This window comes from Canis lupus, chromosome 18 (assembly GCF_011100685.1).
Source record: "Canis lupus familiaris isolate Mischka breed German Shepherd chromosome 18, alternate assembly UU_Cfam_GSD_1.0, whole genome shotgun sequence".
In the NCBI taxonomy this organism is placed as follows: domain Eukaryota; kingdom Metazoa; phylum Chordata; class Mammalia; order Carnivora; family Canidae; genus Canis; species Canis lupus.
This window is the reverse complement of record NC_049239.1, coordinates 38,898,989-38,922,663: the sequence shown is the minus strand read 5'-3', so window position 1 is coordinate 38,922,663 and position 23,675 is coordinate 38,898,989. Positions and strand designations below refer to the sequence as shown.

General features: G+C 43.1%; 1 protein-coding gene across 12 annotated transcripts in view; it reads left to right on the top strand.

Moving 5' to 3' along the window:
• The window catches only part of CTNND1 (catenin delta 1), a 54,023-nt gene that overhangs the window by 15,831 nt on the left and 14,517 nt on the right, over nucleotides 1-23,675 (top strand). For 9 of the 12 annotated variants that reach the window (XM_038563203.1, XM_038563211.1, XM_038563206.1 and 6 more), the window contains exons 2-7: nucleotides 13,880-13,998; nucleotides 15,235-15,526; nucleotides 17,470-17,541; nucleotides 18,524-18,676; nucleotides 19,085-19,620; nucleotides 23,124-23,587. In XM_038563203.1, coding sequence (XP_038419131.1) covers nucleotides 15,332-15,526; nucleotides 17,470-17,541; nucleotides 18,524-18,676; nucleotides 19,085-19,620; nucleotides 23,124-23,587 — 1,420 coding nt within the window. In that variant the 5' untranslated portion in view covers nucleotides 13,880-13,998; nucleotides 15,235-15,331. The remainder of the gene's footprint in view (nucleotides 1-13,879; nucleotides 13,999-15,234; nucleotides 15,527-17,469; nucleotides 17,542-18,523; nucleotides 18,677-19,084; nucleotides 19,621-23,123; nucleotides 23,588-23,675) is intronic. The other 3 variants (XM_038563214.1, XM_038563213.1, XM_038563204.1) reach the window with 2 other exon arrangements.

The following is a 23,675-nucleotide window of genomic DNA, read 5'->3' as shown; positions in this document are numbered from 1 at the left end:
AGTAGGGTAACTAAGAATAAGCTTGTATGTGTTTGGGAAGTGAGATAAAAAAATTTCTTCCCTAGAGAAATATAGTTCTCTACCTTCTTTACCTACATAGTCAATGTTCTATGAATAGAAGAAGTGACAGCCTAGATCTGGTACAGTTTCCTTTTGAGTACATTTGTTGCTTTGGTTTATCAAATATGCCTATCCCACTTATCTGTTGCTTTCCCTTTTGCTCATTTGACCAAGAAGCTCCTGCTTCCCAAAAGCCCTAATCATTGGTGTTTAATGGCTTCAGGGGCCATGTTATAGGTCACCATAATGGATTTCTGTTTTGCACTATTTTCCCTTTCCATATGTATGTTTAAGCATTGAAGGTTATTAAAGAATATACTGAGCCACTTGGCCTGGTTGACTTTGGTGGGATTGAGGAATAACCACCAACTATTTAGTGATTGATATTCTATGGTAACTACATATGGGATTGATATTCTATGGTAACTACATATGGGAAAGTAAAAGGGTAGTCGATTTCCAGAGTATTTGTGTCTTGAATCACCCATTCTTAACTTTCCCTCTCAAGATAATCTGGTTTAACTAGTCCTGTCCTTCAGTGAAAGAATCTGTTCTCCCTTTCTCTCTGTTGTTTGGAGTTTAGCTCTGCAACTTGACCTTGTTACCCTCTGTCCTTCTCCTTAATTATACCTATCTAGCTGTCATCCTGTTACTTAATATCATCCTTGGGAGATGACCTCAATCAGGAAACATTTATTTCCTTACCATCCTCTTCTCCTTTGGTCAACTGTGTCATCTTGCATAGGAAATACTCTAGGCGATCACAGATTCCCCTAATTTTGAAGTTGCTTTAAATAACTGGTTGATGTGTATTACTTCAACATTCACAGATGTTTGCAGTTGCCTTTTTTTTTTTTTTTTTTAAGATTTATTTATTTGAGAAAGAGAGTGAGCCAGCATGCTCATGAACACATGAATGGGGAAGGGCAGAGGGAGAGAGAAAGAATCTCAAGCTGACTCCCCACTGAGAGCAGAGCCCCATACAGGGCTGGAGCCCACAACTCAGAGATCATGACCTGAACTGAAACCAAGAGTCAGGTGCTTAACTGGCTGAGCCACCCAGGCACACCATGTTTGTAGTCGTCTTGAAAGTATGTTTTTCAGTGGCATTCTTCTTTTCAAAATCTTCAGTGAGACATGCTTCTTGTGGAAATATTTCTCTTTATGGCTCTTTTAAAAACATTTTGCTACTTACTCTTACTCAAACCAGAAGTTAAAGTGACTTTTGCTTGAATAAGTGTCAGATGTAACCCTTGAATCAGTATTGTCAACTGGCTTAGAATTATCTACGGTTGTGAATGTTAGATTTGGATTTTGGACTTCTTTTGGGATGAGATATGGAATGAGTCTTTAAAAATGTTAGCACAGTTCTTTGTTTTTTTGGAGGACAGTTGAACTGAGTTGTTTTAAAAATAATCAGGGTTGTCCAGTCTGCAATGTAAATAGGAATATTCTCCAATGTAGCAGCTCAGGATTCCAAAAAAAATGAGATAATTCTTTTAGGTTCTGAGTCTAGAGTATAGAATTTAGGACTGTGTCATTCCGGCCACCCATATATATAAATCTGTGCTTTCCAAGAGCTCTAATCCAGCCTGCAATAATGATCTGAGCTGTCTGATGGACAGTAATAGGCCCAACATAGTATTTGATAACCAGTGTCCTTCCTGCTAGAGGAGTGTGCTGGTCAGATAACCACTGTACTAGGGATAGGTTAGTACAGTGGTTCCCAACACTTTGAGAGCTTTTAAAAGCATGAATTCCCAGACATTCCGTTTAGAAATTGAGGTATGGGGGATGAGGAGGTAGCTTTGGGAGATTGTATTTTTTATTGTATTTTTAATTCTTTTATAAAACTTAATTATTTAAGTAATCTCTATACCCAATGTGAAGCTTGAACTCATGACCCCAAGATCAAGAGTCACTCGCTCCCCAGACAGCCAGCCAGGCGCCCCAAGAGATTCTATTTTTTTAAAAAGCTTTCCAGGTGATTCTGATCACCCAGATCTGAGGATGATGAAACCTGAACATTTGAGTTAAGCCACATATCTATGTGATTCCTCAGGTGGGTGGTTATTTAAATTAGTATTAAAAGTAGAAAAGAGGGCAGCCCCGGTGGCTCAGCGGTTTAGCGCCACCTTCAGCCCAGGGCCTGATCCTGGAGACCTGGGATCGAGTCCCAGGTCAGGCTCCCTGCATGGAGATTGCTTCTGTCTCTCTCTCTCTGTCTGTGTGTGTGTGTGTGTGTGTGTGTGTGTCTCCCATGAATAAATAAATAAAATCTTAAAAAAAATAAAAGTAGAAAAGAGGGACGCTTGGGTGGCACAGTGGTTGAGCATCTGCTTTCAGCTCAGGGCGTGATCCTGGGGTCCTAGGATTGAGTCCCCCATCGGGCTCCCGTAGAGCCTGCTCCTTCTGCTTGTGTCTGCCTCTCTGTCTTTTAAATTTTAAATAAAAATTTTTAAAAAATCTAAAAAAAAATAGAGAAGAATAGTTCATAGTAGTAGATGTGGTGGGAATTTGAAGTTGTCTACCTCTGTAGCCTGTATCATGTAGGAATTACAGATCTCACTGCCTGATGGAGGGTATGCCCAGCACTTAGTATGGTATGGAGGACTTCGTCTTATGAGGGAGGGAAACTCAGACGATATCTCCACTTCCCTTCTCCATTTTGAAATTGTGGAACAGATTTGGGAGAGGATGTTCTCATTGAAACTCAGCTGGACAATTTGTTTAAAACTCGACAGGAAGGGCCAATGTTACTTCCTGTCTGAAAAGGAAGTGCTGGCTTCCTTCCCTTCCTCCTTGGCTAGCTCTGGCCAACTTCTAATATGGGTGGGGGAGGGGATGATCATGTTAATACTTTTCACTAGCTACTCATCATGCCTTGGGAATCAGGTTACCATCATTGTTCAAGTGTGGAAACATCTACGTTCCCTTCTTTCCTCTTTTGAAACCTGGAGACGGGTGCTCTGTGGGCTCTTGTCTCCTTGCCCTTGTGTGAGAGCCCTGTGCTGGGTTTGGCTGTTGCAGTCCAGGATGCCTCTCAGTCTCCCAGCCATTACTTTACATTGAACCTTATACTTCCCCTGTATTCCCTGACATTTGAAAATAGATCAAGGAGCTGTAGGGAAGAAACAGAAATCCATTTGACGCTGAGGGGGTAGGTTGCGGAAAAGAGAACATAATTGGGCAGAAGGGAGTGGGTGACAAAGGTTTCTTATTTTTAAATTGAGCCAAGAAAACATTCCTTCTAAGTGGGGCCAGTTGGCACTCTTCCTGCTATTTTAGTCCTGGCTTCTCCTTCCTACTGCCCAGTCAATTGTATTAAGTGTTTGATGTGAGTTTGAACTGTGGTCTCTGGGGCTGGGGGGAGGGAGAGTGGTGGAAACAGCTGGTGCCTTCATCAAGCTATCTCAATTACGCTTCTTTTTAGAGTGTTTGGGGGTTGGGGGATGGAGGAATTGGATGTATGTTAGCAGAGCCCCAGCAACTCCCATGTAGTGGGATTGGATTCTCAGGCACTCTTAATACCATGTGGGATGCTGGCTAGTTGGAATGTAGCTAAACTTTCCTTGGTCACATTCTTTTCTCTGCCTCCCCGCCCCCCAATTCTTTCAGCTTTGGGCTTGATTTGGAAAGAGGGGTATGTGGGAAGTTAGATAGCAAAACAGATTCATATTCTTCCAACCATTGAGTATTCAGCTTAAGTCTTGTGCCCCTCCATTGAGTTTCTTCTTACCCATTCATTACTCCTTCGGTTGGGTTTTCTAAATATGTCCACAAACAGCCAGAGATACAATTAGAACCAGGATCTTTGGTGAAGTCATGCTGAATTGTAATCGGTTGGCTATACTGGTCTCCTTCCCTCCCTCACACCCTGGGGTGACTGTATTTCTGACTCAGCACTGCTTTTCTGTCTCACCTGCTCAGTTTGAGGCAGAGAACCTGCCAAGCATCCTTTTGAAGCAACAGCATTGATATGGGTGTGGCCAGTTCTCTGGGGTGAGTTTTTTACAGCCCTTTGTTTTTGTTTGTTTTAAAGTGTCTCCAAAAACTCCCCTGCTAGATTTTTGGTCTCCTTTTCTATAACTACCTCACATGATACTACTTAATTGTCTGATTTATTTGGCCTCGGCTATGGTGAGAGAGAATCGGATAAGAATAGTAACAATTGGGGACACCTGGGTGGCTCAGTTGGTTAAGTGTTCGACTTTCAGGTCATGATCTCACCCTGTGTCAGGCTCTGCACTCAGGGTGGAGCCTGCCTGAGATTCTTTCCTCCCTTTGCCCCTCCCAACTCATGCTCGCTTGCACTGTGTACTCGCATGCTCTCTCTCTCTCACTCACTCACTCAAATAAAATCTTAAAAAGAATACTAACAATTGGAACTACTTTTTCAGTTATATTTTTGTAAAGATTTAGTTTATTTATTAGAGAGCAGAGGGAGAGGATCTATCTATAGCAGACTCATGTTGGGCATAGAGCCTGACGTGGGGCTCCACCCCACCACCCTGAAATCATGACCTGAGTTGAAATCAAGAGTCAGACTCTTAACTGACTGAGCCACCCAGGTGCCCCTCAGTTATTCTTTTTTTGTTTTTTGTTTTTTTTTTTAAATGAGAGACACAGAGGTAGGCTCCCTGCGGGGGCCCTATGCAGGATTTGATCCTAGGACCCCAGGATCATGACCTGAGCCAAAGGCAGATGCTCAACCACTGCCCAGGTGTCCCTCCCCTCAGTTATTCTTGAGAGAAAAAGGGAGTTAGTTTGATTCAATGCTAGGTAAGATCTTAAACTTTTGTGTGTGTGCTTCAATGATAGTTTGCAGTGGCTAGGCTCTACTATTGAAGTTCTGTTCTATAGCTAGTGTTGCTAGCTACCCACTTTTCTACCCAGCTGTAGAATGGCTGACTGTTGTATATACTCCTGCCCTACCTCCTTCCATCTAGTTAGGTCAGATCCAGATATGGGCAAATTCCTTCTAAGTTATGCTGTTTCAGACTTAGGCTCCTTTTGCATCATATACTGTCTAAATGAGGGTCAGCCGAGACTACTTCTAGCAGATCCAAGAAGAAGGGGGAAGGAGTTTTTAAGGAGAGGAAAAAATGAGAAATGATAACATATTACTAGTCTCCTGGTTGGAGAACTCTGTGCTGAACCTGTGTTATGCTTTATGCAAAGGGAATTGAGCCCTGTGGGCAAAGGGTGTTTCTTCTTTGGATTTCAAGAATCTCTGGCTAATAGATTAGCTTGACTTCTATCTGCATCTTTGCTTCTGGGGTTTAGGGCTAACGTCCAATGGGCTTGTACAAGATAACAGAAGAATGCATCATTTGTCCCATTCTTGGAATTAGCTGAGGACCCTTATTAGAAAGGAAGGCTTTTTTTTCCCCCTCCCTTTCCAGAAGAGGTTCCAAATCTACAGCCCCCAACCCACTCCAGAGGGAGTAGTGAGCAGGAAAGGCTGAGATTGCTGTCTTGACCTCTTTGCTGCCAGGACTACTGTGCAATTTTAGTACTCCCCTCATTCCCTCGGGAAGTAGAGAACTTTGCTCCCAGCACCTGCTGGTGCTTATCCTGCCTCTTTGTAGGGTGGAGCCTGCTGCCTTTGTTTGTTCTCTGTGGGGCCTCTAAGAATCAACTTTATGCTTGTGGGGAAAGGTTTGAAAGACTTTGGAAACAGTGGAAATGGGTGATAGAGAAGGTGACAGAGGATATGTGTTTTAAAGTACTTCTCCAGGTGGGAATGTTCCATTGACTGCATCCAGAGTGGCAACCAGATTGCCATAGTGAAGTTTTCTTTGGGATGAATCACATGCTTCTGAACTGAATATCAGAGCAGCAGCGGCTTTAAAATTCCCGGTACCATGCCTCCAAAGTGAAGAAACTGGCCAAGTAGGAATCTTAAAAATCCCCTCACCCCCTTCAAACCCTTAGATCCACACATAGTATCTTTCTGTGGATTCTTAAAGGCCTGAGCTTTGTCCTGGGTAGTGTTGGTTTGGGGCAGGGAGGAGGGTTGTTTTCCCCGAACATGATAAGGAACTGAGCAGGGCAAAGTGGGAGCTCTGACTGGTGATTGGTGGATGGGACGCCCTGGAATGCGGTTGGCCTGCAGCCCAGAATCCAGCACTTTGTATTTGTTTGTTTCTGGGAGACTGTGGTCTGGTGCTACTGTGACAGGAAGTGAGAAAGCTGGGAGTGGGGGGACGGAGAGGGGCCGTGTCTTTGTGGTTCTCCTGTGAAATCTCTTTGTCCCTGGAGAGCAGCTCTGCTCCAGGGCTCTACCGAGAAGAGAGCAGTCTTTGTGTGTCTAATGGGTCTCGGATCATCTAGCTACTCTGACTGATTAGGGAGTGTGAATTCTGACTGTGGCCTTTTGCATCTCAGCACTTGAGTTATATAAATGGCCTCCATCTCCTAGCATTGGGGAATCTCACTGAGTTTTATGTGTGTTACTGTTATTTATAGATCTCTAGGATTTAATTAAGAAAGGAATTCTAGAAATAGATAGATGTTTATGTAATGTTTATTCACTCTATATTGCAAATACTTTGTTAGTTCTGAAAGGGATGGAGTGAAACAGGTAATGCTGGGGCCCAACATTTTTCATTTCATCCTTCCAGTTGGCACCCTACTACACATAGAGCTAGAGAAACCTACCCATTCTTTGATTTCAGTATTTGGAGGTAATGGAAATTCACTGTTTGCACATCACCAGGGAATGGTTGGTAGTTTCCTGGGAATTTACCCCTTCTGTCTAGACTGAAATAGCACCTGTAGCACTCTCTGTGCCCCTCCTCCTTCATTTCCCCCCTTGTTTTGTGTTTTCCCTGCCCTCCATTCCAGCTGTGAAACAGGCATCTCTTCTAACTCTGTAGATTGGGTGGCTGAGTCCTCAACTTCTTGCCAAGCTGGCTAGTCCCTGAGCACACACACAAACCAGCCTTTGATTGCTCAGGAGGACAGCTGCCCCAGAGGCAGATTGCTAACATACCGCTAGAACAATCCCTCCCCTCTGTTCCTATGTGGCCAGTACAATCTTCCCTGCTTCTAGTTCCTTCTGTTTCCCACCCAGCTCTGATCTCTGCTTTTGGTTTAGTGAGATGCCACATTAAAAATGAGAGTAGTAGTATTTATGATTTTCTTTCTTGAGGTGGGGATGATTTGAGAATATGGCATGTTGCCAGATTTCTAGAGCAGACCCTCCACTGGAAGAGATGGTTATATAAAAAGTTATATTACTTTAACCCTAGCATCTTCCCTCCTGAATTCTTATTCCTTTATAAAATGAGGTAGATTGCAAGCTATTCTTACTCAGAATTGAGTTAAGTTCTTGCTCATTAAAGTGAAGGTAATACCCAGAGGCACCTGGGTAGCGCAGTCAGTGAAGTATCTAACTCTTGATTTTGGCTTTTGATTTCGGCTTAGGTTGTCAGATCGAGTGGCATGTCAGGCTTCATGCTGAGCACATACAGTCTGCTTGAGATTCTCTCCCTTTCCCTCTGCATCCCCCAACTCCTGCCAGCTCATGTGCATGATTTCTCTGTCCTTCTCCCTCAAATAATAAATCTTAAAAAAAAATTTTTTTTTTGATGAAGTGAAAGTAAGACTCAAATCTGTTAGCTTCCGTACCATTCTCTCCAGTTGCTTTTGGTCAGCTTCTCTATTGGAATTAGAAGGACTTAACTACAAGATGTGTAGAAAGTTCATACCCTCTTTACTCTCTCAGGAAGAAGGAATACAGACTGGGAGAACAGATGCCTTTCCACCACTCACTGGCTCTATGGCCTTGGGCAGGATACTTAGTTCTTCTGATGTCAGTTTACTCCTTTGTAAAAAGGGGCCAGTGTCACCCCAGAAGTTGTTGAGATGATTATGTATGATAACTTAGAGGGGGAGATCAGTAATTAACTCACAACTTTTCTTCCCCCGTAAGATCAGATTTTCTTCTTTCTTTTATAGAGGGAAAAACATTTCCTTCAGCATTCGGTCCTATAACTGAAATAGGCAGGACCTTTACGCTTTCTCTGATTTCCTCAGACTCTCTGTTCCTTGTCTCAAAAGCCAGGTATGTTCTAAACCTGATGGAAGGGTGTCTTATTGGTCTTTTCAGTACTTTGAGGAAGCAGGACTGTAAATGTGACTCAATTACTTGCTTTCAGCTTTCCCAAGTCACTGTCAAAGAATGGGCAAGGAAATGGTGAGATTGCCATAGCTAGAAAGTAAGGGGTTTGGTGAGAAGCTGCCTCTTTAGAAAAAGGAATGTGAGCGCAAACATTTGGGTGACCTCTAGAAAACCCTAAGGTTAAGCTTTTTTTCCATGAAAAAAAATTTTTTTTTTCTAGCCTGCAGTAGCAAAGGGTATAAGGTGTCCTAGTTAATTTTAGGATTTCTCTTTTATGACATAGGAGTTGCATAATACCTTCCTAGTTTGATTAGACTTTTTCTCATTTCCCATTGTGTACTTGACCTCCCTCTTTCTCCCTTCTCCGGTAGAAAGGAGAAAAGCATTTAGCCTCTCCCCTTCCTCCAGTCTGACACCTCCTTCTTTTTGTCCCTCCCTCTTATCTTTGTTTCCTTATCGGCCTCTCCCTAAAGCTCTGCCTTCTCCTTATAAGGCTAGGTGAGGCTTCTTTGGCAGGGTTGCATCCGGGATCCAGGTAAGTAACTCCTGTGTCTCAGACTTTCAGTATTGAGAGAAAATTCAGCCTTGTCTGTCCCAGTGGAGGGCCTTGGAGAGGCACATGGGTAATGAGGGTGGAGAAGGAGGCGGCCTGGCCTGAGAGATCAGAAGGACTTGTTAGACCAGTCCTGTGTGTGTGTCATACGTGCCCCAGAGAGAAGCAGGTTTTGTTTCTTTCCATACCCTTTCGTCCTGGGCCCCCTCACTAGCTGAGAGCCACACCCTTCCTTTGCTTCAGAGCCAGTCCAGCATTCAGCCATTTAGAATGTTATGGTTTGGGGGGTTCCCAGAACACTGAGTAGGGGAAAAGAGAACAAGGAGAATGTTCCATCTGGTTTCTGAATTTAGGGTCAAGATGATGGAAGTTTTTTTTTTTTTTTTTTTTCCTTTTAAAGTCACAGTAAAAACTAAATCCTTATAGGTAACTTTGGGTAAGGATAATAAGACTAAAGTGAGTTTAAGGTGTCTTGTTGACCTATAGAGATTACCAGCTCAACCTCCTTTTAACAAAGAATATTTTTAAGAAACCCAAAACTATATATTTTATTTTCCTTCTTTTCTCTGAAACCCCAATCAGAAGTATTGAAGATAGTGATTTGTCAAAGACTCCTTAATTCATCAGAGAGGTTCGTGGTGGACACAATGAGACCCAGTCTTTCCCTGTGAAAGTGAAAGTCCTCAGTCAGCCTCTTGGGTGCTTATAAGTGGAAAAGCTAGGCCTTGCATCAGGCTGATGCACAGGGAAGCTCAGATGCTAACACCTAACACATGGCCATTTCCAGAATATCAGTTTTATAACTCTGAGGAATGATCATTTGGGATCGTGACATGAGCAGAATCTTCTCTAGGCCTTAATACAAATCACATCCAGGGACTTGGGCTTAGTGTGGGAGTAAGTCTTCCCAATAAAGGGGGCAGGAGTACTGGACTTATGCTTACTGAGCTTAGGATGGTGGAACATCAGGTAGTAGGTGAGGTGCTTAGATCTTGGACTTGTACAAGCACTCTTGGTGGTAAAAAGCCAGAGGAAAAACATATTCCTTTACTTTAAAAACAAAATGGCAGTTTTCTGTGTATGTGGTTGAATAGGAATAATTGCTTTGAATTTTGGAGCACATGTCATTTTAGGGATTTAGAAGACCTACCTTTGTTGGCTTGAGTGTTATGTAGTACAGCTCTATGGTCTTACAGGTGCTATATTTTACTGATTGGTATTCTTCAGTACAAGGCTCAGTGTGCTCTCTAAAACAGCCATTTGAAATCCCTAGGATGACATAGAAGAGGAGTTTTGCATATCCTTGCTTTTAGAGGGAAGGCATCACTTTGTGACATTGGTTTTGATTTCATAATAAAAAAGAAAGGAAGGAGGAAAGCTGGCTTTGGGATTGGCTGCAGAAGATAAAATTTCCTTCCTAAGAAACCCAAAGACTCTTTTGTGGGGTTTAGATTTTTTCCATCTCAAATGGAAAATGGAGGACAAATACTTTTTCCTCTTTCCATAAGGGCTAGCTTACCTAATTCTGGTCATGTCTTTGGATATCTTTATCAGAATAGCATGGATGTAGGAAAGAAGTTCAATCCCCAAGCCTATGGTTTTACATATATTAGCCCATTAAAGCTAAACCCTGACAAGTAATAAAAGTGAAGATTACAGGAGTTATAACTTCTCCTGAGAGCTAGTTCTCACAGCTAGTTTTGGGCAGGGTGAGGACTAGGACCTCAGGTCTTTTGACCCCTAGTCTGAAATTTTATTTTGTTTTTCCCTTTTAGAGTATGAAGAATTCCTGTAGTTTACTGGGCTACTTGTAAAACAGTGAGGGGACCATGTGGAGACATGTGTGGTTTATTCAAAAGTCCTATTAACACCACCGAACTTGGGATCCCTGGGTGGCGCAGCGGTTTGGTGCCTGCCTTTGGCCCAGGGCGCGATCCTGGAGACCCGGGATCGAATCCCGCATCGGGCTCCCGGTGCATGGAGCCTGCTTCTCCCTCTGCCTGTGTCTCTGCCTCTCTCTCTCTCTCTCTGTGACTATCATAAATAAATAAAATAAAATAAAAAAAAAAAAAAAAAAAAAAAAACACCACCGAACTCTAGTCCCTTTTGTTAGCTATTTGTGGTAGTGGTAGTGTTTGTATCAGTAACCATATTAATAGATTGCTGGTGTCAAGACATTTTTCTAAGTACTTTATGTGAATTGTCTCACGTACTTCTCACAACTACCTTTACATGTATTTTATTTCTCCCATTTTACAGAAAAGGAACCTGATTAAGTGGTACTTTGCCCTAAGTCCTACAGCTAAGAAGCAGTGGAGCTGGGATTTGAACCTAGTCTGATTCCAAAGCCTGTATTCTTAACTTCTAAGAATCATATTTCCAAATATCATTCCTATGGCCAGGTTACATCCCATCCCAGGGACTGCCTTATTGCTGATATTTTTTACCTAGCTACCTGGTTGGCATCGTCTCTTTGGTCTGTCTGGGTATTTGGTCCAATTTAACTTTTGGTTTGAGTTTCTTACAGAAGAGACTGAGTTTTTACCATTGGCATTGCCTGAACCTTGCTATAGACTTACAGGTCTATAGGATCTATGGCTCGTTAGAAGTAAAAGCAATTATAGTCTTAGGGTAAAGTCTAGTCTTAGGAGAATGGCAGGACTCACCTTATGTGTAGCCTTCCTCCTCTTAATTTGAGAATTCCTTGATGGTGTTTTTGTGGTGAGAACTAGTATAATTCATTTGAAAATATTAAGAAAGGTGTTGGCCTGGACTCCCATGACTTTCTTGACTAATTGCCGAAGTCTGGTAATGGTTTGCAGATTCTGATCTAAAGCATTTTTTTTTTTATGTGTATGGCATGAGTGAAGACTCCTCAAATCTGAGTTGTGAGGCAGTGTATTATATAACAGCTTTCTTTCCACTTTTTTTCCTTCTCTTATTTGTTTCTGTTCTCCCATTTATATCATCTGTGTAGATATTATGAAAAACCCTTTAAAGAAAAGTGAAGGCCCCCCCCCCCCCACATTTTTCCTGTGATATTTGGGCAGAAAGCACAAGTACTATGAGGGAGGGTGACTGGACTGTCTATCTTATACTGGACTTGCACTTTCTGGACTTAACAGCATGTAGTAGAGAGAGAACACAGGCTTTGGAACAGAATAGATCCGAGTTTAAATTCAGAGTTTGCTATTAAACCGAGACCTTGGGTAATTTCTTCACCTAGAGCCTGTTTTCTCATTTGCAGTAAAACTTCCTTCCTTAGGGTTGTAAGTATTGCCATGATAATAAATGTAGAACACTTAGTAGTTGTTAGTTCTTTTTCACCTTCCCTTTCACTGTGGTCATAAACTGCTAAAGTCTCAAATGTGGGATCAGAACTGATGTGTAACGCTGCACTCTGTGTCCCAGAAACACTGGTCTAGATGGGACCTCCTAGTAAATAGAGCTGGAGCAGGGGAACCCGCTTATCCACTCCTCAGAACCCAGTTATGCTTTTGATCCTGTTAGTCTCACCTACTAGTTCACAAAATAGTTTTCGGCTGAGGCATTACCATTAAGTATTATAATTGGGGGATAGAAACTAACTCCTGAAACAACTTAATACCTCACATTTGTATGGCATACATTATCTTACCAGATCCTCTTAGCGACTCTCAGTTGAACTGGGCTGGTGATGTTGGCATCTTACAGATGAGAACATGGCAGTGACTTTTTGCCATTGTTGGCTAGTGGCAGAACCTGGCCTGGGACCGGTCTCTTGCAGCCTATCCTACATAGCCTCTGCTTCTGCCATCTTTCAGGCAGAAAATCTCCCCGTGCCATTAGGCTAGGAATCTGATCCTCTTTCTGTGCTATCCTCTTCTCCAAATTAGAGCTAGATGGTCAGCCTTTAAAGCCAAGAAGATAGGAAGAGATCTTGCTTCCTGACCTAGAGCCCTGGCTAGTTTTCCTACTGTCCTTTAACTCCCTTTTTAGAATTAAAGTTGTAGGGGTAAAAAGTAGCTGTTTATGACAGGATGACAATTTCTCTGCAGCAGGGAGTGTTGTCACCGTATGCCCCGTAATAGTGGTAGTTTGGGCTTTTATTAGCAAAGAAGATTACAGGGCGAGGCTGCCAGAGTGGTAACTGCAGTTCAAGCCCTGTTGAAACCTAGAATGGAGGAATCTCTTGCGCTTGAGTCCTCTTGATGTGGATGGCTCAGAGGTTATTATCATATGTAGTGGATAAGGGCAGTGCTTAAAATGAAGCATTGGAGATGAAAAGGGAGCAGCATTTTAAAATTTTATTTTATTATTATTTTTAAATGAGGATACTTCTTAAAGACTTTTGAGTAGCTTTTTGGGATGTGGGGTAGAAATATGAAAACTCGGCAATAGACCAGAAGAAAGAGCAGGAGTAAGTGACTGCAGGAGCCTGGAGCCAGGGCCAGAGATTTAGAAGGGCTGCCACATTCTTGGATTTAGGTGCTGTATTCACTGGAAGGAGTCTTAGTGGTAGAGGATTAATTAGGGAGTTTATTGGGCACCTGTCTATCTGTTGCTCTGGGTGCTCTTGCTCACAGAATGCTGCATGTACTCTGAAGCAAACAGGCCCCAGCGTTTGTGTTGGTAGGGCTCTGGGGAGCGTGGGAAAGGGAACTGAAGCAAAAGGCCCAGCCTAGGCTAGTCCCCACATGTCTTCCACACTACGACAATTGCGTTGATTTCTCAATGTCTTTGTGGGCATGCTGGGACTAGGCTTTGAGGTTTCTGCCTTAGAGGTGGGAAGGAAGGGGAAGGGCATTCTAACAACAAAATCTACACCCCCCCCACCCCCCAATTTGGTTGCTGGGAATAGAGGGTAAGTGAATTTTTATCCATATTATAACCTACTCCTCATTCTGTACAGAAGTAATTCTTGACAGTAGAGTCCAGGTTTTAATAAAAACTACATCCAAGGTCCATGTATCTGAAGACAGAGCAAAGTCCAAAGGGCATTTGTCACATTAAGCAATTCCAAGTCATATTTTATACTACTCCCTTCCACTCCCAGATTGTCTTTCTCCAAATACCTGCCCCGTTCCTCTTATTTTTTAATGTTTTGTGTATATTTTATTTTCCTCTCAATCCCATTTTTCCTCCAAATATTTCTGCAGCTCTCTCCTTCCTGCTTCCTCCTTGCTGTGGTGGCTGGGATGCTTCTCCCATGATTTTTTGAATCTAGACTGGGCTGTTCTCTGTGTTAAACCAATCAATTACGACCTTCTCTTAACAGGTGTGTATGGAAATGTTTATTAAGAAAAAAATTTTTAAGTGCCTTTTTTCTTTATGGGGGGTTAAAAAGAGGGTGGGGAATAGGGGAAGAGAGATCATTTTAAATCCTCTGGACATGGTATATGTTAGACTGGTCATATCACCTATAGCTAGTTTATAAGCAAGAAACTGTTGAGTCCAACTGTATGACTATAGTGCCCCTCCATTTACTGGCCAACTTGCAGTTAATGGAGTAGGGAATGGGGAACTCATTGTAAGTATCATTTATTATATAAATAACACACAAATCTTTTAGATACTTGGATATTTATCCAGAGTTGGAAGAAGTAAAGATGTAAAAATAGAGTTGGTTTATTTAGAACTTTCGGCAGGATAACAGGGATGTAGGAAGTTCCAGCCGTTGACTGTCTGGAAGTTAGAATATGAACTACTGCGAGGGGCATTTTCAGAGTTTGAGCCTAATGCTCATTTTCCTATTTCTCAAAGAGATGAAGGTTGCTGCAAGTCGTGCCTTTTTACATACAGAATTTTTTGTGTTTTTACTGCTCTCTTGTCTCCTTTAGCCAAGGCACACGGTTTACCTTCACTATTAATAGTATAGCATAGTCTTGAAAAGTAGAAAGGCTCCTTCATAAATGTATTCAATATATGAGGGCCTTCATTTTGTTTCCTGCTTTTGACAGTAGGAAGTTTTTTAGTATTTCCATTATGAGTGGCATTTTAATTTAGCATATTTATTTAGTATATTTTGCCACTATTGAGGCAATTTCAGTGTTCAAATTTGGAGAGGTTAAGTAAGATCTGTAGGTCCGTACTGCTCCCTTAATTCTAGAAAAGGCTTGCCCCTGCAGGACAGTGAGTGTTGGTCTGTACCGTGGAGTTACAACTTTCACTGAGTTGATGCCAGCAAATTTTTCCAGGGAAAAATAATGTAATATTAATCTCTGGTCAGGACTACGTCTCTTAGCCATATTCTCCCTCTCCTGCCAACAGTGTAGAGGTGGATCTAGTTGCCCCTTTCCATTCACTGGTTATTTCTGGTGAGGTGTTAAAAGGGTAGTGGGCAAAGGATGCTGCTTAAGCAGACACTGGTGATGGGCTCTTAGGCTTGGTGGTGGCTGGCTTTCTGCATTGCAGTAAAACCACAAGAGGGCATCTTTGGCTCTGGGATTAATGATTCATCTGTCTTCTCTGACCTGTGACCTTTTCTCTCCTCTCCCGTACCTTCTCTCGGTAGTGTGAAGTGAGGGGGGCCTTCTCCCTCCTTGCTCCTCCCTCTGTGATCCACACCTTCCTTTTTACCCTGCCCTGCGGCGGCTCCGCCCTTTACCTTCATGGACGACTCAGAGGTGGAGTCGACCGCCAGCATCTTGGCCTCTGTGAAGGAACAAGAGGCCCAGTTTGAGAAGCTGACCCGGGCGCTGGAGGAGGAACGGCGCCACGTCTCGGCGCAACTGGAACGCGTCCGGGTCTCACCACAAGATGCCAATCCACTCATGGCCAACGGCACCCTCACCCGCCGGCATCAGGTAACCCCTCTATCCATCAGACCTGCAGGTAGGACTTTGGCATGGTCATAGAGAGGCTGTGATCCTACATGGAAAACTACTTTCCTTGTGGTTATGGGCTATCCAGTGTCCATGCTTCATGGTGAACCTTTCCAGCACTGATGTGAGAGATAGGGGGTATTGCTGCTCTGCTGAGCTGAATGCACTTATCTTGAGAAGCATCTCTCTGACTTCCTGTTTTGCTGGAGTGGGGTTCCTGGGTTGGGATGTAATTCTAGTCATGGTAGATCCTATAGTTTGGAGCTATACTCAAGGACCTTCTGTTTTCTCCGATTTCCCCCTGCCCCAACTTGGTATCAAAAATTCAGGAAAGTAAATGCCTGCTTAGTGGTTGGTGAAATTGGCCATCTTGTACTCTCAGCTCCAGTTCAGTCTCCCTCAGGGAACAGTCTGCTCAGAAGGTGTTTCAGTGTCTATAAATTGTGTATTCTTGTTCCGTATTGTCCTTGTATGCTTGTTTTGTTGGCTTTGCAAATTGTGTCTTGGAGGGGGATGGTCATTGTTAATTCTTTTGGTTGGAGCTGGAGAAGGAGCATCGTGCTGCTATTTAACCCAGATAACCACAGGAGCCAGTGGTCTCTGGGTTGGCTGACTCTGTGATATGACTTGGGGGAGTTGGTATTAGAAATGAGAAGTATCTTGTGTTCCCTATGGTTTCTCTGGTCTGACTTTGCTGTGATGTAATCTGTCTGAGGGTATGTGTTTGTAGAGTAGACCTTGCCTGGTAGACTCTATCTTATGAGATTTCTGGTGGGAACTAACAGCAGTGCTTATGCTCTAATCTAATAGTCCTTTTCATTGATTACTTATTTTTTAAGACAGAGAAGATCCCTCATGCTGAGAAGCATATTGCATGAGAGGACAAAAGTCCATGTAGGGGGTGATCAGGAACTTGGGAGATAGTATGTTTGCAACGTTTCTAGGATTTTTATAGGAACCAGATAGTGTTAGGAGTGAGAGGTATATATTGAAAGGGGTGAGCAGGACTGCCCAGGCTTGGAGATGGTGGGGAATTCCAGGATTTAGTACTGGGTTTCTCTCTTTCTTTTATTTTTAACTTCTGTTCAGCAATGAAGCCACACCCTTCCTTCTTCCTGAGAGTAATGTTTAACTTCCTTTCCCTGCAGCATTACACTCCCTATGTAATGGGAGTAGGGTGGGAGAAGTCTCCCAAGATGGCTGGATCTCACGGTTTCCTATTGGAAGAGGAGCAGTCAAATGTATTTTTACGTAGTATAATGTTGTTAGATTATTTCCTGTTGCTTAAGACAGAGCATCTTGTGTTCTGTGGCCCTAAAAATTGGTGAAGATGATGTTGAGACAACTGTTTTTGGTTGAGGGGAATTGGGGTACTTGTTTTCTTCCTACTTGAAAAGGGAGACTCCTATCTCTTGTGTTTCTCTTTAAAAAGCTGGCTGATAGGGGAGTTTCCAGTGGTAGTAGAACATGAAGATGCATGGAATGATAAAGAATGCTTTTGGAAACTCCCCAACTTAGCTTTTCTAACTTTCCTTATATTTTTAAGGACTTACCGGAGTCTCTGCTATTTACTTGGCAAATAATTTTTGAGTGCCTATTATGTGCCAAGCAGTGTTCAAGATACTGGAAATATATCATTGAACAAAACTAACCAGAAAATAAAAATATGAAAAATGTCTGCCCTCATGGAGCTTACCTTCTTATGTTCTAGGGACCCATTTTGCCAGTTCCAGGACCAATCCCAATTTTGAGGAAAGTGCTAAAGCTAAGGAGTGATGTGGTTCTTTTATAAGTACTTGACAGAAGGATTCCAGGCCACATATCTTTTTGAAAGCCTTTTTCCTGTTTGGAAAAAAGATCATTTGTATTTGATAGAGCAAAGGAAGGCTACAAAATGAATTGTCTTCTTGTGGGCTGTGTTTCAGAACGGCCGGTTTGTGGGCGATGCTGACCTTGAGCGACAGAAATTCCCAGATCTGAAACTCAACGGACCCCAGGTAATGTCTTTGGTTCGAGGTCTGGGGTTGCTTTATTTTTCTCTTCTTACTTCCCCAGCCCATAAGAGTATTATTGGTATCTTGTAAAGTGCCTGGTACATTGTAAGTACCCAACCATTGATGAGCTTCTTTCATTTAGGAAAATAGTGGAGCTTCAACGTATACATGTAGTTGTATTTTGGAATGAGTTTTAATGGCCGCTGATCCTGTGTTTGGTCCCTCAATTACTGCATCCTTTTGCTGGAATGGGCATCCCTCTATTTCTCCCTGAAATCTGGTGGGTCTTGAGCCTTAGGCAGTTTCTGAAGAGTAACAGCCCCAGTCAGAAGATCACTTTTGTTTTTTATCTTTTGTTTTAAAGATTTTATTTATTTATTCATGAGAATACACACAGAGAGAGAGGCAGAGACACAAGCAGAGGGAGAAGCAGACTCCATGCAGGGAGCCCGATGTGGGACTCTATCTGACTCGATCTGGGTCTCCAGGATCATACCCTGGGCTGAAGGTGGCGCTAAACCCCTGAGCCACCTGGGCTGCCCAGAAGATTGCTTTTGAAGGGATTTTCTGGTTCATCTTAAAAGTTCTTAAAAAAAAAAAAAAAAAAAAAAAGTTCTTTACTGGGCAAACTTCTTTTTTGAAGGATCATTCAGATGTAGATGTAGCCTCAGTTAATAACAGTTCATATTCACTCCAGTGACCAGAACTGGGAAGTTAAATTTGCTGTCTCTGTCACTTGGATGTTGATGTGGCTATAGTTAACTCAGTTCATATTTATTAAGTGACTAGAACGGAGGACTTCTGTCTTCTCTTTTGTACAAGTTCAAAAGGTAGGGATAGCTACCCCACTAAAAATCTTGGGGTCCATGGAAGATGCATGGGGAGGGGGGAGTCTTTGTCTCTAGGGAGATTGCTTCTCATTGGGTTGTACCGTTGATGTTTATGGCTTAATAGTTGTTCCTTCCTTTTCCTCTTTTCCATACAGGATCACAGTCACCTTGTGTATAGCACCATTCCCAGGATGCAGGAACCAGGGCAGATTGTGGAGACCTACACAGAGGAGGACCCTGAGGGAGCTATGTCTGTCGTTTCTGTGGAGACCTCTGATGATGGAACTACTCGGCGCACAGAGACCACAGTAAGCTGAGAGTTGTGTGAGGTCTAGGATGATGGAGAAGGTCTTCATTGGTGGTGGTGGTGGTGGTGGGGGATTAAACACTTAATTAGGGTGGATGAAAGGTATTAATCTGTAGTGAAGGCATAAAGAAAGTGATCTCTAGCCAGATAGGAAAGATAGAAGAGATATGGGAAAATCAAATGGAATGAGGAAGAGAGAAATATACAAGGTTGCCAGTAGCTTCCCTTATAGTCATGGTTACTGCCAGCACAGATTTCTTGCTTGGGCACTAATAAGATGGAGAGAAAGGGTAGTGGTAAATGTAAGGCATTTCTAGATAAAGTGAGCTTGCCATAGGGGTTTGTTTCATTTCTTAGGTCTAGAATTTAGGCTTATATTGTGTTCACTTTTCTCTTTCCTTACGTGAAGGTCAAGAAAGTGGTGAAGACTGTGACAACACGGACAGTACAGCCAGTCCCTGTGGGACCAGATGGGCTGCCTGTGGATGCCTCATCAGTTTCTAACAACTATATACAGACTTTGGGGCGTGACTTCCGCAAGAATGGCAATGGGGGACCTGGTCCCTATGTGGGGCAAGCAGGCACTGCTACCCTTCCCAGGAACTTCCACTATCCTCCTGATGGATATAGCCGCCATTATGAAGATGGTTATCCCGGTAGCAGTGACAACTATGGCAGTCTGTCCCGGGTGACCCGCATTGAGGAGCGGTACAGGCCCAGTATGGAAGGTTATCGGGCACCTAGTAGGCAGGATGTGTATGGGCCTCAGCCCCAGGTTCGGGTAGGTGGGAGCAGTGTGGATCTGCATCGTTTTCACCCGGAGCCTTATGGGCTAGAGGATGACCAGCGTAGCATGGGCTATGATGATTTGGATTATGGCATGATGTCTGATTATGGCACTGCCCGTCGGACTGGGACACCCTCTGATCCTCGCCGACGACTCAGGTAGGGAAGAAAGGGTGTTACCAAGACAGTGAAAAGTATTTCTTCTTCTAAGTATTTTTTTTTAATCAGAGACACTTGTGTCTTCCCTTTTGTGACTTTACTAAATACTGACTTTCTTTTTTTCTTTTTTATGATGGAAGTCCTATATTCTAATGACTTGTGGCTGTTGGTCTACATCCTGAAGAGTGGCCTTTGCTTTCGTGCCAAGCCTTGCTGCTATTTCTGCCTAAGATCTGGCCCCTTTTTTGGTGATAAGCAGCAGCACAAAGGAGCTTGGTGCCTGGTGCTATGGGATATTCACTAGCTCCTATGAATTTCTTTAGCATCTGGTTTGGTATTAAGACAGGGTTGAGGGTTTAGGCTTTCAGGGCCAGAGTAGACAGTTAGGTGTATGTGACAGCCCTCCCCATGGTGGTTTTAATTTCAAGTTAAGAACAAACCTTGATCTCACCAAAGCCCTGATAACTTTCTGTTTTGATTTTTACGTTTGGTTATAAAGTGAAAAGGGGGTGGCATCCTTTGAGGGTGGTACATTAGTGACACTCTGGAAGGTCACTAATCAGCTGCCTATTCTGACTTTACTACTCATATGGGATTCTTTGGTGATGTGAAAAAGGGAGTGATTGATTTTGGGGCTGGTAGAAGGTTTGCCTTGAAAGAATGCTTTGGAATTGGGGGTTGGCAAACCTTTTCTGTAAAGGATCAGGTAGAACTATTTGTGGGTTTTTTTTTTTTTAAGATTTTGTTTTTTATTTTTATTTTTTATTTTATTTTATTATTTTTATTTTTTAAATTTTTATTTATTTATGATAGTCACAGAGAGAGAGAGAGGCAGAGACATAGGCAGAGGGAGAAGCAGGCTCCATGCACTGGGAGCCTGACGTGGGATTCCATCCCGGGTCTCCAGGATCGCGCCCTGGGCCAAAGGCAGGCGCCAAACCGCTGCGCCACCCAGGGATCCCAAGATTTTGTTTATTCATGAGAGGCAGAGAGACAGGCAGAGCGAGAAGCAGGCTCCATGCAGGGAGCCTGACATGGGACCCCAGGATCATGCTCTGGGCCGAAGACAGGCGCCAAACTGCTGAGCCACCCAGGGATCCCAGATAGAACTATTTGAATAGGCTTCGCAGGCCACATATAATTTTTGTTGTATGAACGTTCTTTTACAACCTTTAAAAAACATTAAAAACCCATTTTTAGTTCTGGGACTGTACAAAAACAGGTTTGGCCCATAGGCTGCTGGTCCTGCTTTAGAATAAATCAGAGACCTAGTGTTTTCCAGGCAAGGAAAAATAATAAGAAAGAAAGGAGAAGATTTACAGATGTCTCGGTGCTAAAGCTGTCCTAGCAGCTGTTGCTGAATTTCTATATGGGGTCATAACCTTCTAAAGCAAATTCCTTGGTGCTCGTTTTACCTCCTATTAGGTTTGGTTAATAGCGATCTGGGCTAGTCCCCGGGTAGAGGTCCCATTATCTAAGCCTGAGTCATTCACCTTTTAGGTATTGTATCATTTGGACAGCTAGTCCAACTCCCATGTGACTCACCTTTTATTGGGGGAGGGGGCCGTGGAGTGGGCACCAGACCTCAGCTGGTGCGACTTGAAGCAGTGATAGATAACAGCTATCACCAAAGGAGTCTGCCCAGGGCGGTGGCCTGTCTGCTTGTTAACAAGTCCACTTTTCTGACTTCCTCATTAGTGGAGTTGGACCTAGGTGGGTGGGGGTGGCCAGGTCATTCTCTGCTCTGGCAATTGACATAAAGAGAGCATTTGGGCCTGGTTCTTGGGTCCATTCCAGGGTGGCACTGGACTTGGAAACCTGCTTGACTAGCAAGAACATTAGCTGCTTCCTGTTCCAGGCCTAGGAGAGTAATACAAGGTCAAACGGAAACAGTAAGGCAGAATGATTAGTGGAAAAAGCACTGAACCAGAAGACTTCTGGTTCTAGTTGTGCCTTTGCCACTAGCTATATAGCCTCAAGCAAGTCATTTAATCTTTCTGGGCACAGCTTTGTTATTTGTAAAACAAAGGAAAGAATGTCAAGATCCTCTGCTTATGGAAGAAGGAAATAATACAACTGAATGACCAAAAGTCCTGGCTATGACAGTTGTTTTTGTAATTGCTTATACTGAAATAATAATGAAAGTTAAACATGCTCACTACAAAACTAGAAAAACCCAGAAAGGTACACCAGCGGCCATCGGTAAAGAACTACGGTTAACATTTTTGTGCACTTGCTTTGAGTTCTTTTTTCCTATGCATGTAGATCTGCCCTGACCTTATTTTTCCCCTACTAAACTGGAATCTTAACATACTGTTCAGTAGCCTCCTTTTAAAACGTAGCTATATAATCTGTTCATTTTGTTTCAGTGATATTAAAAAATAGTGATTTTTACTATATGATTTGTCCATCTGAGTTGCTGTTGAGTGGTTGATGTTGACAGCTAAGAGGCAAGGCCTCTTTGCTCTGGCTAACCTTGAGGTTTTGGTGACTGTGGGAGGGGTTTTGTGGAACAAACAACAGGCTTATTTGGAGAGTTCCACACAATAGATTCTCCTCTCCTATGGGAGCCAGAGGGTGAGATGAGCTCGCAGATAATGGGTCTCTTCCTTCCTGGTGGTTATGAATAAATAATAGTGTGACAGATTCACCCTCTAGTGGTTGCTGGTAGTATTGAAATAGGAAGAATTTTCTTCGGTGAGACTTTTCTTTCTTCCATTGCTTTGTCTCTTGTTTTCTTTCTTAGTCGTTGGGTATCTCAAGTGCTGGGGTGCTCAGTAGCCTCTGTTTTGACAGGATCCGAGGTATTGTTTTTAGAAATTGGAGGCTAGGAACCATATCTCGAACACATTTGTTGAGTGTCAGAGATGACTTTGGGATGAACTGTGAAAATTAATGTTCAAGCTTATACCAAAGCCAAGTTTCCCTACGATATAGCAAGAAGGCCTATACTATTTCTACTCTTTTCACGTCTTTTATAATTTCCAAAATAAGATAAGGAGAGGCTTTAAATAAGAAGTGTGTTTAAGGGTCTAATCCCAGCAGCTGTTTCCTATGTGTAAATGCCTCATTTCCTGTTTAGCTGAAGGCTTGTAAGAACTGTTCTCAGACATTGTTTGCTGACTTCTTGGGTTTAACTCTGTCGTCTGAGGGTTTATTTCAGTCTCTATCCAGAGCGCTTAGCTGTCAGGTATCATTTAACTCAGGATTTGATTCTGTTTTTGTGATTAACATCTCTGAATGCTAATTATTCTCTGAACTAGTAAACTTGACAGGAAAAAAGGTATTTTTAATCTAACTGCAGATGCCTTTGAAATTGTTCCCTTATCCCCTTAAGAAAAATTGATCAGTATATCATTTATGCAAAGGAGAGGTAAGATGTAGTGTACTAGAGCTGAAGTTACTCCTGCCTTGGAGGTAAGGGGTCATAGGAGCTCCCCAGGAAACCAGACTAGACAACTTGATGTATTCTTCTTTTCCCCTCGGTTCCTTCAACACTGCAGGAGCTATGAAGACATGATTGGTGAGGAGGTGCCTTCGGACCAGTACTATTGGGCTCCTCTGGCCCAGCACGAACGGGGAAGTTTAGCAAGCTTGGATAGCCTGCGCAAGGGGGGGCCTCCACCCCCTAACTGGAGACAGCCAGAGCTGCCTGAGGTGATAGCCATGTTAGGATTCCGCTTGGATGCCGTCAAGTCTAACGCAGCTGCATACCTGCAGCACTTGTGCTATCGCAATGACAAGGTGAAGACTGATGTTCGGAAGCTCAAGGGGATCCCAGTACTGGTGGGATTGTTAGACCACCCTAAAAAGGAAGTGCACCTTGGAGCATGTGGAGCTCTCAAGAATATCTCTTTTGGGCGTGACCAGGATAACAAGATTGCCATAAAAAACTGTGATGGTGTTCCTGCCCTTGTGCGATTGCTCCGAAAGGCTCGGGATATGGACCTCACCGAAGTCATCACCGGTGAGTTACTGGCACAAGGGCAGCTGCTGGGTTGGGGTTACCGTGACCCCTAGAGGTGTTGAGAGCTAGAAGGACTTCTGGTCCTTTT